We start from the raw sequence: 18,185 nt of genomic DNA on the forward strand, positions 1-18,185 counted from the left end.
TAGGAGGGACCTCGCAATATTATTTGACCATTCAAGAAATCGACTTTGTTTCTGATTATTATTAATAATAATAATTATCATCATCATTATTACTTATTTATTTATCATTTTATATATATATATATATATATATATATATTAGTAAATTTTACACTATTTCCAAAGGACAAAAAGAAACGGTCGTCGACATCTCGAAAGATCAAATTTATCTTTCTTTAAAATTATGTGTGTGTATGTGTGTGTGTGTGCGTACGTGTGTTTTTGTTTTGTTTAAGATACAAAGGCACTGTACACGTAAACATACAATTAGAAGGGCGCTGCTAAAAGCGGTTCGGATGTTACTTCTCTTTCTTTTTTTGCACATTTCATCTTATTTTCAGTTTTAACTTTTAAACAGTAAAACACATGCCTGTTTAAAAATATCAATCCATTTTTGCTCTTGTTTTTCTTTTCTTTTTTTATGTTTTTTTAAATGCTACATGCTTATCAATTAGGGAGCAGTTTCCTTCATTTCTAACTGCATTGGTCGAAACTGTGTATTGTATGTACTTATATCTTTTTTTTTTTAATTAATTAATTTATTTATGTTTATTATTATTATTATTCTCCTTCTCTCTCTCTCTCTCTCTTTCTATTCTTAAGTTTAGGTTTATAGTTTGACTACTACTGTTTGGGTGCACAGAATTCACGGTAACTATGTATATAGAGATTAGGAGGAAACACATCATTGTGATTTTTCAATGCTAATCAGAAGTTAAGAAAACGCTCCTGCTCTTAGGTGGGAATATCTTTTTCGTTATCACAATTTGGCAGTGAATTGTTCTCTCACACACTTCAAAACGCAGTTTTTTCATACAATTTTAAGTTTTTTTTCTTTTTTTTTCTTTTTTTTTTTTTATTATTATTTTTTACATATCTGCTTTATATACGGCTTTGTTTTTCTTCTTTTCTTTTCTTTTTTTATTTATTTTTCTTTTTTGTTTGTTCGTTTGTATTACACACAGATGAATTAGAAAATATCGTTTTACGTTTTATATCTTTTTGCTCGTTGAGAAAAAATAAATTTTTTATATGCAAGTCGGTTTTCACATTGTTAGTTAAGTTGGTGTAAAACTTAAACTTTTGTACATGGTTTAGCGAAAATATTTTCTTCTTTTTTGTTTGTTTGTTTGTATGTCTTTATTTTTTCTTTCATTCTCCTTACTTTTATTCCTTCATTCTTTTTCTTTTTTCCTTTTTATTTTTACAACTATGTAATCCTTTTATACGTACAATGGAATTCAAAGCTCTCTAGATCTTGTAAGATCATTTAGTAAAAAAGTTTTTCTTTGTTTGTCTTCATTTTTTTTTCTTTCTTCATCTTCTAGACAATTGGAAATATTTTTTAATCATACGTTTGTTATTGTTGTTGTTGTTAAATGGCAAGCTTTATAAAACCAATACGATATTCTTTTTGGATACTTTGTCGATATCAAAATACAAGATTTTTAGATGATCTGTACAGTGCGAGATGATAAATGACAATGATCATCGCTATGGTCATGCAAAAGGTATATAGTTTCTAAACTATTAATTTTATATATATATATATATATATATATATATATACACACGTATGACTCGTTTCTTTTAAATATTTCATTGGAAAATTTATATACAATATGTGTATTCTATAATTATTTAAGAAACTTTATTCGAGTAGTATCAAATTTTAATCATTATATATTATTTTCTATTCGAGTCATCAAGTTATTTTGTATTTGTTATTATTTTTTCTATTTTTACAGAAGATAAAGAGAAGCTGTTTTATGCAAAATTTAAATGTAATTCGAGCTTTTGCTAGCTAAAAAAGAAAGAAACATTCGATAAAAATAATAGAGTAATTTTGTAAGAACGAAGATATTGTTTAGCCTCTTCAATATATAAATACAGATTTTGTTTAATGTTTGACGAGCTTATTTTTCAGTTTGTATGATCTATATATATACAATATACAATTCAGAGAAAAATATTCATTTGAAAGTGTATCTTCAATTGAGAAATTCTCTCTTATATAAAAAATACTCAAAAAATATAGCGAATCAAATGAAATTTATCGCAAGTAATAAAAATTATAATCATAATAATATTAATAAATAATTTCAAGTTAAAACAATGCTAGTTATAGAAACGAATGAATGAATTATTTTGTCATTTAGTATTATCCAACACATTCTTCACATGCAGTTTTCATTTGTTTTCTTTTCTAATCATTTCTAATCATTCATATCATTTATAATATAACATAATCATAATAGTGATAATAGTAATAAGAAAAAGAAGAAGAAAAATATGAAACTACCTATATGTATATTTTATATATATATATATACACATATATATATATAAAAAAATCTTTTTAGATCATTATCATAGAATCATTAAATTACATCTACAAGCTTAAGTGCTCGACAAACTTAAAATTAATAATAATAATCATAATAGTAATAATAACAATATTAATATACATAAATTTAAATTTAGAATTAGAGCATGTTTAAAAGCAATAAAAATTTCAAGTCTGTACATATTAACAAAATTCTCATCTTTATATGTACTTTTTCACGTTTTTTTCTTTTTTTCTTTTGTTTATAATTCGACATTTTTTTATATTTTTAGCTTTTATATTAAACATATATATAATTTAATTGGAGCGTTATCGAAATCCTCAATTCCAAATATTAGCAGGACAATAATAATAATAATTATTATTATTACTATTATTATTATTATTATTATTATTATTATTATTATTATTATTACAATGATTTTCTATAAACCGCCAATATATTATCATGCTTTGAGATCATAGTTCTTCGGGATTCGATTAAAATATAAGCATATAGCCGATTTCGTTGAATTATTATACACATATAACACTATAGATTGTAATTTCTGCAGAAAAAAAGAAAAGAAAAAGAAAAAAAAAAATCTTTATTTATGTACAACAATTCTCTGTAGCGTCGTCGTTAACAGTAGAAAAACATACTGTACCACTTTGTGATTGTTTATTAATTTTTTTTAACGAGTATTTTTTTTATGTAATATGGTCGGCGTATATAAAAGTGAAATGTTTAAAAAGAGATGTTATTTCTTTTCTTTTTTCTCCTTTTTTCTTTCTTTCTTTCTCTCTCTCTCTTTCTCTCGGTGGAACTAGCATTTCTATTATTTAAAAAATACATTGTTTATATTATTATTTTTTTTTTTTATGATCGACACAAAAAAGTTCTCTTTTTCTCTCTCTTTCTCTCTCTGTTTCTTCATCTCTTTGCGAAAAATACATTATATTTCGACGAAATTGTAAATTGCTCGTAGTACATAAAATTTTATTTTTTTACTCATTCATTTCTTTGCTTATTCATCTCTTTTTTTTCTTTTACTTTTTTTATTTATTCATTTCTGGCACGTATGTATGTTCAAAGCGTTCAATTTAAAAAAAGAAAACGCCGCAGTGAATTGACGAGACTGTGAAGAAGGTACGTATTTTCTATATTAATTCTCTCCTCCTTTGCAATTAGATTATCGTTAGACGTTAGAATAAACTGTACAAATGAATAGTCTTTCTATTTATACAATGCCACTCTCGTATAATATTTTTCTAATTCGTAATCATACTAATAGTTTTCAATTGAAGAACGATCCAAATAAAACGTTAGAAAATATTTTTAGTAAATAACATATTAAACAATTTTAATTACATCATTCTATTTTAATTAATTACAAGATTATAGAAATTTAATGAACATTTCTATTGAATAATAGTTTCTTCTTTTAAGTCGAATAGTTTTTATAAATTAAAACAAAAATGGTTTGTAACACTTTATATGGATCACTCTTTGGAACATTTTAATCGTCCTATTTTATTTTTCTGAAGGCCATCCTAATCATTTTCTGATGTTTAGAAAAGATGTTCTTTTTTTTTCTTCTTTTTTTCGAATAGTACAACCAATTCTCCTTGTACCTCCTATTAATTTTTTGATCTCATCGTTATGTTTGGACGTAGAAAATAATATTAGCTATTATACATTCTAGGCAGTAGAGATTAGAACTTTAGCATTGTCATATGCCGCCACTTTTATACAAGAATGATTTCATAAAAATCAATTTAATGATAATAATAATATAATAATCTCTCTTTTCGACACACGTTTCTCAAACAGTTGTTGTCGTTTATCTTTCCTCTTTCTCTCTTTCCCTTTTCTTCCTTTTATTTAAATTACTTTTATTTATCATTCATTAGATATTCTAATCAATTTAAAAGTAGTTAACGATACTTAATAATAGTTCATGAATTTGAACTATAATAATAAATGAGAACATTGTTCTCCAACGTAATCCATGGCAGTGAAATGTTCTCGCAAAATTTAGTATTATTTTTTTTTTCTGATCAAATTTTTTAACTCATTCGTTTGACTTAATTATGAGAAGTAAAATGAGAGAGATTTAAAAAAAAAAATTAATTACAAGATCGAAGAGAAAAAATCACTTATCACTTAATCTTTTAACTATATATAATAAACAGTTCAAAAGAATGCAAGATCTTTTTCTTTCTCTTCTTTTTTTTCTTTGTTAGATTTTTACTAAACATTATTAATTCTAAATTCGGATTAATCTTAATAATGTTTAATCGAATTTGGTAACTAATATACAAGCGCACGCTCCTTCGTTATCGATCCTTTTCTCTCCTTCTTTGTCTTCTTCATTCTTTACATACACTTATCGTTTTCCTCTCATTCGACTAATTTACAATTGAAAACAGTCTTCTCTCGAATTCAACAATAGAACCATACCCGAGAGCTCGGAGAAATAGAATTAGAAAGTACGAAATTCTTGAAAATTTCAAACAATCGAACTAATTATTAATTATTAATTATTATTATTATTATTAATTATTAATATTATTATTATTATTATTACTATTATATAAATGGTACTCTAAAGAAAGATTAAAAAGATAACTATTGGAGTTATCTGTGACAAAGATTATCTTTCATTTTTTCTCATGGTGTATGTATGTGTATATATATAACATATATATACACATATATCATCATCGTCGTCGTTATCTTTACTTTTTTTTTAGCTCTCAGGTACGTCGTGATTACTAACAGATTTATTATTAATTAGATTAATTATTTATATATATATATTTATATTTATATATATATATATATATTTTATACACAGAAATTGTACTATCTAAGTCACTGTAAAGTGCCCAAGAAGTCCAAATATCTGTGTTGCATGTAACCTCAGGAGGATTGGCTGGTTTGTCCTGATAACGAAGGAGCGTTTAATGAGGTGTGCAAAGTAAATCCATCATAAACATCCATCAAATCTCGCATTCTGTATTCTTCTAAACAAACAAATCCTTCCAACGATGGTGCTTGTTTCCGTGCGCAATCCATACAATGCACGACATGACGTTTCTCTTGTTCGCGTATAAATAGGATATTAAAAACTTCGATCTGCAAAAGATAGAAAGAAAAATAGAGAATGCACCTTTTTAAAACGATTTCCAATGAATAAATCTATCTAATGAAAATTTCTTACCTCGCATTGTCCACAATAATGCGACGCTTCGTTCTTTCCACGTCCATGAAATCGAACTTCTACACCTTTGCTCTTTACGAATTCTAATATTAAACAACACTGTCTCATCGTCCTTAAAAGACAATTTTTAATCAATTCGAATAGCCTTGGATCCGACACTTTGATATTCCTAGCTAAGTTCCAAGATAGATGAACCATTGGCACTATGGATTTGAAGGATTGCAATTTGTTCCATTCATAACGTTCTATAGCAAGCTGGTATTGACGAGCAGTTAAAGGTCCTACATTCCACGCAATATTATTACACCAACCTACTGCTTGCACCCAATGTACACAACCTACAAAATAATTTATAAAAATTGTTAGAAGAGTTTTTCTCTATTTTGGATAGATTTGAAAAAAGCGTTCGAGCATTATAAAGAATTCATAGAACTTAATTTACCAGCGTTGACCCAAACAAGATCTCCTGGTCTTTGCAAAAACCTATAGACAGGAATGTTTTCTTCATATAAATCTTCTAACGAAGGCCACCAACTACCATGAAGGTAATTGATATTATTACGTTCGCATAGGGCACAAATGACACCCCAATAAGCATCAGGTACTGCAAACCATTCACAGTCACCTGGTCCGATATTAATATTGATTGAACAGAAATTATTATTTTCTTGATGACCAGGTGTCCTACTTCCAGGCACCTATGGTATCCCATAGCAAAAAGAATATAAATATATGTGTGTGTGTGTGTGTATTAATTTTAGTCAGCTGATGATATTTTTCTGATAATATTCCACATACCTTCATATATAATTGCACGGTATTCATTCCCAATATAACATGACCAACATGACTGAGCATGTTGCCAGCCGATACAACTCTTGCGAAAGCAGGTAACTTCATAAGTTCTTGTAACTGGGTTTTCCACTTTCTCTCGTCGGACAAGTCGACATTGGTCCCAAAACGTAACATTTTTGAACCTGGACGACCAGCAAGTCCAAATGCATTTTTCTTTCGCCTAACTGCGCCTGTACTATCTTTCGAATCTGAATCCGATAAGTTCGATGTATGTATGCCCTGAGACTTTTCACGTTCTTCCTTCAAACTTTCTTGAAAACTCGAAGCTTGGTATTGAGCATATTTAGCTATAGTTGTATGACTTCTATGACTAATACAACCCCAAACTTTTCTACCGACTACTGGATCCCAATTCTCATCGCTCGTCTGTTGGACTTGTGTTCTAACTTCGATACCATGATCGGGATTGGCTTCTACTAATGTTTTAGTTGAAAAAAGACCTAAGTCTAATTTAAGGGCGGCCGCTAAACCACGGATTACAGCTATAGGATGTTTCAGACAAAATTCTTGTAATTGTGGACTGAATGCATCCTTCTTATTCTCTAAATAGACACTAGGCGTAGGTGGTAAGAGTTGTTCCTTGGTCAATCTTTGACTAGGAGGATCTGGAGGTGCCGGTGGAGGTGAACGGTCACTAAGAATCGAACAATTTGGAACTCCTTTTAATCCTTGGCCCTTACACGCCTCGATAATAGTTTTCGAGTCCATCTCTATACTTAATTCTTGCTCTGGCTGCGACTCGCACAAACTCTCTAATTTCAGAACAGGTTCTGTTCGTGTTATAGATTCAGTTTTATTTGTACTAGACGTCGCCTCGCATTTTATAGTTTCGACCACTGGAATCGATGATTTAGACTCGTTTTTATCGAACATTTCTATATTGGAGGTAGACGATGGTTGAACTTCATCCATCTTTTCCAGTTTAACTTCCTTTATCTTATCAGCGTTCTCTTCCATATTGGATGGAGAAAATGGACCGGAACTCAAAGTACCATTGTTCATAATACCAGGTGGTTCTTCTTTAACGTCCAAGTCCTCTGATCCAAAATGTTTTAACAAGTCTTCTGCCAATGACGTCGCAATGTCTTTCTGAGACAGCAAAGCTTGCAATTCTTGATCCGTGACACCTAAGTCCTTGTTTCCTGCTGAACCTTCAGGATAACTACTTGTCGTAGAAGAGATCTGAGCATAGCCTTGTGCAGTATATTGGTTCGACTGATACTGATTGAATTGACCACTCTGAGTCAATTGTCTTTGAGGGTAATTAGGATCAGAAGCAGATTTATAAGGCATCCCAGGGGTTTGTGTGTTACCCGTTGCAACGGTATTGTAGCCTACGTTTGAGTCGGAAAATCCCGTTTGTAAAGCCACAGTTCCTCCTTGCTGCAACTGAAACGATATTGAAATTAAGATATATTTTGATTTTATCAATACATGTTGAAGATCTGTGTGTGTGTGTATATATATATATATATATATATATATATATATATGATATTATGACAAAATTACACACCGGTTGCTGAGGGATACCATAATTCTTTATAACACCAGGTTGCCCCGATGGCTGTCCATGAGAGTAAGCAGTAGGATAACCTGGTTGTCCTGGCCTAAGGCCTCTCTGAGCAGCTTGTTGTTGCTGCAATCTAATCTGTTGTTGATGTTGCTGCATCGCTCTATACTGATGCTGAAGTTGTGCAAGTAAACCCTGCTGCTGTGGCGTTAAACTACTTTGATTTTGTTGCAAAAATTGCAACATTTGTAATTGTTGTGGAGATAAATAAAATGGTGGAGGCCTTTGTGGAGACGGAGGTGATATCGAATCATCTCCAGGCTAATAATCAAAATTTTTCAAAATTATGCTCGCTTCTGATGTAATATTTTTGATTTTGTTATTAATATTATAGATCGTTACCTTAAATCTTTTTGCATTTAAACCTTGTCCTTGAGTTTGAGGATAAGGTGGTGGTGGTCCAGATGGTGCTGCACCATATTTGTATCCAGGCCCACCAGGGGGTTGTTGTTGTTGCTGTTGCCTACTAGACATTTCTGCGCTTATTGGTAAATTCCAAGCTTCTTCTATTGACGGCAATTGCCGCCTCCTGTGAAAAAAAAAATGATTTATATTTTCTTTATATCATCTCGGATGTTAATGTTTCTCTTGGAGGTACAAAGAAACATTACCTTTTTCATATTATTTTCATCATCCTAAAATTAACTTACTTGGCAGCAACAGAGGGCATTGGTGCTTGACTTAGATGACTTTGTAAAAAGTTTATTCGCTGTTGTAAAGATGGGTTCATCGGAGTATTACCACCAGACTTAGCACCGCCCAGGCCTACCAATGGGCCCGTACAATTAGGAGTGTTGTTGTTTCCCCTATAAAATATATAAAACAAATCTTTGCAATGACTATTATTTACCATGTGACCAGGTGAGCTTTTGATTCAGTCAAACGAAAACCTGGCCTTTGACTTACAACAGCTCTCTTTTTCTTGTATCACTCATCTCTGTGAATGAGGCAGAAGTTGCCCCTACTACAAAGTACAAAGTACAAGGTATATAAAAAAGATAGCAATTTACAAAGATAAGTAGAATTGTCGACGACGATTAATTAAAGATGATCTAAGACCTCCAAAAATTTTGACATAGAATATTCTCCTTAGGAATCGTTTTACAAACACTTTTCTTTTTTCCATTTTATCTAAATGCACAGCATGTGTAATCATCTTCTTTTCTTTTCTTTCCTATACACACATACACACGCGCACACACGCACGCACGCACAAAAATAAAGTTGATGTGCTTTTTCAACAAGTTTTATTTATCTACGTGCAATATACGGTTTTTTTTTTTTTAACTCTAAAGTACTTCACTTTACCTAGATGCGTTGACGTAACAAGCTAATGCGTCTTTTGGTTGACTAACGCTCTCGTATAAAATGCCCAAATTCGTCCAGGCAGCTGAATGCGATTTATCCAATTGTACAGCACATATGTAAGCTTGGAGTGCATCCATAGGCTGATTCTGTTGCTGGTATAGAACACCTATACTGCACCAGGTATCAGCGTTTCCTTCTGATTTTTCCACGGAATTTCTACAAAGGTATAGAAGATTACTAACCAAATGTAAACTGTATTAAATGCACATATTATATTCAAAACTATTTAAATGTTAATTACTAATTACCTATAAGCGATGAAAGCATCATGAACTTTTCCAGAAGCAGCAAGACACCGTCCAAGAAGATACAGACTCTGTCCACTTTTAGGCTCGGCTTCAATAGATTTTTGTAAGCAGTGAATAGCTATAGCTTGCTTCTGTTGTCTAGTTACTCCTAATACGGAACAATCAACAACATGGTACATCCATCCTGTAACAAAAAATGTAAGAAAATAAAATATTTAAATAATTCATCTTATGTATGAGAAGAAAAACGTGTTCAAATATGACTGTGAAAATTTACGTTCTCTCGTTCCTTATGTTCTAGGACGAACGTGAATCTTCAAGGGAACTAGTCTGAGGGATCAGAGAATAATACTGAAAGAAAAAGAGGAAGCCTGTTTCCTTTAATACTACTAGACCAATACCAAACTGAATAGATTTTTGCAGGTATAGCCTAGGGGTAGCCACTTTTACCCTCACTTTCTTTTTCCTTCTTTCCCTTGCATCTCGAATTACAACCCCTCTATAAAACATAGGCGTAGAAATGGGAGTAGTAAAAAAAAAATAAAAACTAAAAGAATTTTTATCCTTGCAAAATTTTATACCCGGTTCCTTTTTCATTACAGTTTATATAACATAATAAATCTTGAAATTTATTGTCGTTCGATCGTTATAATTGATGATGGATAGTGCAAATATTTAACAAATTATTTATGGGCTACGTTAAAACTTATCGAATTATTTTTTATAACATTTTTATTGTTATCGCTTATGATGAATGAAAGAAAATTGAAATAATTATGCAAAAAAAAGAGGAGATAATGTTCCTGAAAATTTCTCGTGAAAAGAAAGTAACATCCTCAATTATAACGCGATTATAATAATTCGAAATACAAATATGTATGTTAAGGGAGAAAAAAAAAGATGAAAAAGGTTGTTAAAATAAAAATGAACAAAAATGGCGCGCTATTTTTAAAACTCTTTCTGTGTAGTAACGGAAGAAAGCAATAAAAAAAAAAGAGGAAATAAAAAAGGAAATAAAAAAAGAACAACAACACAACGTTGAATATACACGATAGCATGTATATTAATAAAATAAATGAATAAAAGGAAAAGAGAGAAATGAGGATAAAGAGACAGAAGGAAGGAGAGAGAGGAGAAGAGAGAGAGAGAGAGGGAAGATCGTCGAACCGGTCACGGTACCAACACGCGAGAAGCCGTAAACAGGTTGTGAAGAGAGGAGTCCTGTACCGTTTCGGCCCAGTAAGAGGTACCAGCAGGTAGGTTGTGTGCTCTCTTGTCTTCAAAGTGCATCGTTCGGTGCATCGGAGGGGGTGTCGAGTGCATCCCCTGACAAACCGGCTTACTGTTCCGAGCCCACGGCATCTTCCTTCCTCTCACTCAAATTGCTCCGTTATAAACGTTCGAATTTCCGAGCAAGGCAGTAGCAATTAGACTTACGAACGTTTTACTGCTATATATGTGCATATACATATATATATTTTTTTTTTGGAGATTATGATTCGAAATTTATGAACGTTTATATATAACCAAAGTAACTTTGAAGTTATTAACATTGTTCAGAAGTATAAATTGATTTCAAGATTATGGTAACATTGTGAACGTTACGAGTATATAATCAATGTAAATTTTAAATCTTTAATATTGTTTATGTTAAAATTCTTTCAAGATCACCAACAACGTTAATCGATAAAAATAGATTTTAAATTTTGCGGGTTTGAAGATGTTGCGAATGCAGCGCTGAATTCGAACGATTACTCGGTCAAATTGTGAACTATTAATTTGATTGAACCGCATGATTTAAATTGCAATTATAACTATATTGCAGAGAAAATTATTATATACAAATACATAAACGTTGTATTTGTAAGTATAAAAAATAACAACTACTAACACACTCCTTTTATCTTGTTTATATTTTCAGAAGAATTTTTTTAGACCCAAGTGGGTCAGGGTAATGAGTCAGTGCGATACAGGTTAGAAAAACAGCATTTACAATAAATAACATTCCGAGTGAAATATCTAGATACAGAAGAAATACAAGAATATATATAAATATATAACCAATATATATAAGTATATACTCATAATGTAATCAATGAAAGGATTTAATTCCTAAATGTGCATATAAGTGCATAGAACAAAAATAATTAATTCTTTTTTCATTTGCTACAAGTGCTCAAAAAGTTTATAATTTTTTTATGACAAGTTTATTATTTTTATGGCAACGCAATCATATTATTATATCATATATCAAATTATACACACATGCACACATATATATATAAAGATAATTAATAATAACAAAGATAAATGGATTAATATTAATCACTATTCAACATAACCTAGCATACATATTTATTCTCTATACATATTTAGAATAGAATGGAGAAAAAACTTCGAAGTGTAAGTGAGTACCATCTGCCAGATACGAAACGCCGAAAGGGCAAGCAGAGAAAAAAGAGAAGTCCTCCGTGAAAAAAAAAAGAAAAAAGAGGAAGAGAAAATAGCTTGTCCTGAAGGTGAAGAAAGATGAGAGAAAAGGATAGAGGATAAAGGTATATATTGGAGAGATAAGGACAGAGTGAGAATCACAATCTCACCAACCCTCATCTATTACTTCATATATGTACGCATGAGATACACATACAATCTTGCTCTCTCTATCTCTCCCTCATTCACACACACACACACACACACACACACACACACACACACACACACACACACATTTACGTCGTTCCTCGTCCACACGAACCTCTCTCTCTCCTCTCTTCATTTCTATCTCGCTTCGTTCCACCCTCCAGTACCCTTTTCTTCACCCCCCTAACTCAGAATAAATCAATACACGTGTCTGCTACTTGGTATACACTATAGTTGAAACACCTTAGGCCAAAAACGAGGAACACCATAAGTGTATCCTCTCTTCTCCAAAAAAAAAAAAGAAATGCTTATGGGAAGAGAAATGTTACCAATTGATTCATACTAATGATGATGACGATGATGATGTTTTTATTGTGTTATTGTATAAACAGTTAATAGGTAATATATGTATGTGTATGTGTGTGTATATATATATAATATATATAATATATATATATATTTTTTAGGCTTACCTAACTGACGACAAATGTCAGCCTTTAAATGCGACGGCAAAGCTTTTTCCTTAAGTAAAGCTTCGTAATGCTCTTTTGCTAGACGATATTTTCCTTGAACTTCGTACAGGTGAGCGATATGAAATTTGACTGCAAGTAAAAAAAATATGTAATTAAGATCTTTTTATTTCTTTTTTGTTTAGAACGTACAAATATATACGAAATATAAGTATATATGTGAAATATGTTAGATTACTGGACACGTAAAATATTAATATCAATCATATGATTAAATGTAAGTTAAAAATTATTAAAAGAAAAGAAAAAGAAAAGATGAAAAAAAAAGAAAATAAAAAATAGAGAGTGGTTGAAAACCACTGAGATTTTCCTCTCATGCAATTTAATAGAATATAGATATATCTGACATAACAGCTACAATCATCAAAAACGAGTAATTTAAGTTAAAAACACAAATTTTCAAGTGATATAAAATGAAATATTGATTTCATACTACTAATTGAAAGATTAATAGAATGGAAATTGAAATCACCGTTCGTAACTTTGTAACAGTTCAGAGAGAAAGAGAAACAGAGAGACAGAAAGAGAATATGGAAAATCTGTAAATTCGATAACTCAACAATTTATTCCTAGTGTTAAACTCATAATTAAAGTTAAATAGGACAACTTTGAAAGTTAAATGATTGACCTCCATTGTTAAAGGGAAAAAGGTTTACTTTCAATTTTATTCAATATTCAGTAAAAATTCATTTAAATGATAAAAATAATCTTTTTTTTTATAGATTGTGTGCAATTTGAATAATTATCATAAAGAATAATAATAATTTGTAAAAAGTTAGAATGTGTGAATAATTGTAAAAAAAAATATATATATATTTTTTTTTTATATACATAGCATGACCTCCACAAGAAATCTTCTTAGATTGATTTTAAAAATCGATTACGTTCTTTTGGGAGACTTTTCGGACTAATTTTTTTTGTATTGTAAAACTAGACGCAACCTAGATACAGGTATAATCTTAGAATTTTTTGCGCTCATCGTATATATTTACATATATAATATAACTATATATAAATAATTTAATGTATTTCTTTTACAAATTTTTTTTTAAATCAAACATTTCGCATATTTAGATATTACGACATATCAAATATATCAGAAATAAAAATAGAAGAAGTAAAGGATTATTTTAAGAACGATAGAGCAAACGTGAAGTTAGAGAAATCGTTTGAAGGATGAAAAAAAAAAAGAAAAAACTATGAGCAACCTTAAGAAACGAGGTTATTAACCGCAATATACACCGAAGGGATATTCGATTTAAATGGCAACGACCTTGACACTCTCAGCGCGCGTTACGCGTTTCCTCGAAGCACTCGGTCGTCTCTCTTCTCTGACTTAACCGACTAACTCTCGCGTTCCTACGGAATAGAGTCATTGCCCTGAAAGCACAGGCGATGTGATATAGTACTACTACTACTACCACTACCACCACGACCATCACGACCACCACCACCACCACCACCACTACCACATGCTGTCACTATCGCGCGCGCATTAGAAAAGTAGGTCAAGTTTGACGAGAAGAAAGTGATCGAAATGATCGAAGAAAGAGAGAGAGAGAGAGAGAAAGAAAGAGAGAGAGGAGGAGTGAGAGAGATTATTCTGAAATAATATCAATTACGTAGATTTAAAAAAAAGAAACAAGAGATACCATCTATATCAACCATTTATTTGTTTTCATTTCTTTTTATATTTTACTAATTTTTTGTCACGTAGAAAAATGGAAATTATTCTCTCTGAAAATGGTCACATTTAAAATTTAATTATATATATTTTTGTATTATATATATGTTCGCATGATATACACACATATTATTTCTTTTATTTAAAAGAAATGAATAAATTAAAAATTCATATAGCGAATGGTTTAAAGCTCAGCATACAAAGTCGAAGGTTTTGTCTCGCTTCTTGTAAAAGTTAATCGTATGAAAGATAAATCTTGAAGTGCATTTTATCATAGGAAATAAAAAAAAATAATTCTCCGATCGTCCATTGCATATATTATATAAAAACCTTTGTTATACCAATTAATTAAAAAAGTATATCAATAATTGAGATAATATTTTAAAATAAAATAAAGTTTACCGAAAGATACGTGTATTATTTTAATTGCTAAAATGAATATGTATATTATTTTAATTATTAAAATGAATAATGTATATATATATATATATATATATATATATATATATATATGTTTTTCTCTCTTCTCTCTTCCCCCCCCTCTCTCTCTCTTTGATAAAATGAACGGAAACAGGAAAAAGTAAATCATGATAAATATTATTTATTATGTGTGAATAAATCAAAAGAAGATCTATCTATAAAATTAGAATCTTACTTTCGAGTTTGGAGAAGGAAGCAGGTGTGGTTGCATCGATCAAAGCTAACGTCAGGTGCTTCAAAGCTGCATCGAAGTCAGCGTGGACCTTCAACATCAAGCCAAGCCTTAGGTGAACCTCGCAGGCTCGTGGAAAACTTGGTTCTACCCATAGCACCTGTTGGAAGGCTTTCACGGCCCTTGAAACACAAGGAAAAAAAGAAATAGATTACTTAAAATCAAATTAGACATATATTAATCAACAATGAAATTAATTCATGTGTATTATCTCGTTAATTTATTTAATATTTAATTATCATTTCTATATGAAAAGAAAAAAATAAATTAAAGTAGAAAAATTTTAAGTCTCACACGCTAAGATAAACCACACACATACATACATACTTTAATCTAAATCATAAATTGTATAAAGACTCTATTACTATACAAAACGGGTCAAAAGTTCTGAAGTGATTTTTAAGAATCAATTAATTCTTTCTCGAGAATTTTCAGGCTAATATTTTTTTTTTTTTTTTTTTCTAATTACAACAGCCTTAGGAATATTTTGTCCTATCTATATATAACAGGAGATCATTTAAAAGTACATTCTCTAAATAACAGTAGATATTAAATTCAGATAGAGAATAAATGAAAAATTTTATGTTGGTATGACCTCGAAATAAAAACCGCAGCCTGTAGCATAGGTTCGTCGAGGCCTCGATTTGTCGTTGATTATCGCGATACTTGCATACGAAATGTGCATACGCGTGCGTGACACGCGCTGGCGTTTCGTTTCACCTTCAAAGGAAGGACTCGTTATAACGAGAGTGATTCTAATCGCTACGACAATTAACACTTGTTTTATCGAAAGTTAGCGACACTTATAATTTTATGAATAAGGCGATTCAAAAGTTCATAGGTGACATTAAAAATTGACCAAATCATTTTTGACAGACTTTTTAAGACATTACAGCTCTTTTTGCAAATTGTTAAAAAACTTTCTGAACCTACTCTATATTACCAAATTAAATAATTTCATCGAATAAATTAAAAAATGAAACAGAGAAAGAGAAAGATAAAGAGAGACAAAGAGAGAGAAAGAGAAAAAGAGGAAACTTGGAAGAGGTTATTGAACAACCAATGAAAGAAAAAGGAGTAAGAGGAGGAAGAAAAAAAAAGAATTAGCGACGGTAGTAAATTCATTCATTCATAAGAATTCCATTCATTGGGCCGTTCACTCGTCGTTTCCTTTTCGGGGTTCGTTGTCTTCAAGGAATGAGTCACTCTACTCTGGTACACTCGAGAGAACTTTGGTAGAGTGTGTAGGAGTAGAACACAAAAGTGAACGAAGAACAAGCAAATGTCAGTGGCTCGTTGCGAAAGATCCTAATAATAAACGAACCGTGAGAAAGTGTATATTCGCACACACACGTGTGTATATATATATATATATTACATATATGGTAATAATATATCCGCTCATATATGCATCGTAATATAGATTCATATGCATATTCATGTTCATATCTTTAAAATGTTAATACCTTTAAAAATAATTCTTGTTAAACTTTTGTAATTTTACCATCTAAAAAAAAAGAATAAAGAAAAAATAAAAGAAAAAAAATTAGCTTAAAAATTACCGACAGAGAGCAAACGACTTTTTAAAAATCATCCAAGAACTTTTTTAGCATATCCTATAGAAATATAATAGTACAAATTATTATACCAAGATTGTAGTTTTTATCTATGCATGCGTGAACACAGATAAGCTACTTTAATTTTTTGTCTCTTGCGTTCCTTTTTTTCTTCACTTTTTTCGTTTTATCGTAAAACACGATAAAACAGCGCATTCCTGTACATAGAAAGAGTGCGAAAGAGAGAGAATAATCGCATATGTACATATATGTGTGTATCCGTGTATACCTGCATATATGTATCGTAAGTAGACTTTTCACACGTCGAAAACAGAGCAAAATACGAGGTCTGGCGCGTTGTTAAAATATTTCAAGGAGAGCAAATAATCGTTGGCTTTATCGTACGCATTTATTGTCGAAAATATATTGTCATCTGTTTCAGAAATATAATAGTATATACATATGTACACACATACAGACTCATGTACATTTTGAAAGAGAAGATAAACGTGACCTGCCACAAAGCTGATGAAACAATGTGGTAAATGTGAGAATAACAAGGCGACATTTTAACAGCTGTTCAATAGCCGCCATTTTGCTTTTTATTAATATCACATTACGTATGTATCCTATCTGCGTGTTTATATACATGTGTATATACATATGTAAACATAAACCAAATTAGATAAAATTTGAATAATCTTCGAAAATTATTTTTGTATACGTTTTTTTAATCCGAACATTTTCATTAGAAAGAGTATTTTATTTATATATTGCCCATAAAAAACAAATAAAGAAGAAAATATTTTTAATATTAACAAAAAAAATAAATAAATAAATAAAAAAAATAAAATAAAAAAATCATTATGTAGAATACAAATACAAATATTATTGATTTGAACCAACTTCAATGATGAAGGAGATATTTTTAATATAAAAAAGAAAAAGGTCACATTTAATATAAAGAAGAAAAAGGTCACATGTATGAAATAACTCAAATATTCTTGAAATATTTCAAATATTTTTAATTAGAACCAACTTAGGGATAATATATATTTGAAATATGCCGCTATTAATGGGTGATGACGAATAAGTCATGTGTTTTACTTCTCGCTTATACGACGCGTCGTATTTTCTCAGTAGCGTTGCATGATCCAACGAAAAGGGGGTGCATTTTAATGCATCTCTCTCTCTCTCTCTCTCTCTCTCTCTCTCTCTCTCTCTCTCTCTCTTCCTCTCTTTCTCTCTCGTAGCCACGAGGCCGCTTTAGCACCTCATAAATTAATTACGAGACCGAGCGTATGACCTATTAACGAGCGTTTTGTCCTTACGTCTCGCACGAACGACCGAGAGATAACGATAGGGCCAACCAAACACATTCACAGACCTTTTCCTTAGTCCTTCCAACCCTTTTGCTTGATATATCT

General features: G+C 30.7%; 1 protein-coding gene across 3 annotated transcripts in view; it reads right to left on the reverse strand.

Moving 5' to 3' along the window:
- Positions 1-531: 531 nt before the first annotated feature.
- Positions 532-18,185, reverse strand: part of LOC127068345 (histone demethylase UTY) — a 52,048-nt gene continuing 34,394 nt past the window's right edge. For 2 of the 3 annotated variants that reach the window (XM_051004385.1, XM_051004387.1), the window contains 11 exons: positions 15,146-15,324; positions 12,750-12,878; positions 9,637-9,820; positions 9,329-9,565; positions 8,671-8,826; positions 8,363-8,549; positions 7,964-8,281; positions 6,391-7,836; positions 6,035-6,290; positions 5,593-5,930; positions 532-5,507 (listed from right to left, as the gene is read on the reverse strand). In XM_051004385.1, coding sequence (XP_050860342.1) covers positions 5,292-5,507; positions 5,593-5,930; positions 6,035-6,290; positions 6,391-7,836; positions 7,964-8,281; positions 8,363-8,549; positions 8,671-8,826; positions 9,329-9,565; positions 9,637-9,820; positions 12,750-12,878; positions 15,146-15,324 — 3,646 coding nt within the window. In that variant the 3' untranslated portion in view covers positions 532-5,291. The remainder of the gene's footprint in view (positions 5,508-5,592; positions 5,931-6,034; positions 6,291-6,390; positions 7,837-7,963; positions 8,282-8,362; positions 8,550-8,670; positions 8,827-9,328; positions 9,566-9,636; positions 9,821-12,749; positions 12,879-15,145; positions 15,325-18,185) is intronic. The other variant, XM_051004386.1, reaches the window with a different exon arrangement.

Source organism: Vespula vulgaris, chromosome 13 (genome assembly GCF_905475345.1).
Source record: "Vespula vulgaris chromosome 13, iyVesVulg1.1, whole genome shotgun sequence".
NCBI lineage: Eukaryota > Metazoa > Arthropoda > Insecta > Hymenoptera > Vespidae > Vespula > Vespula vulgaris.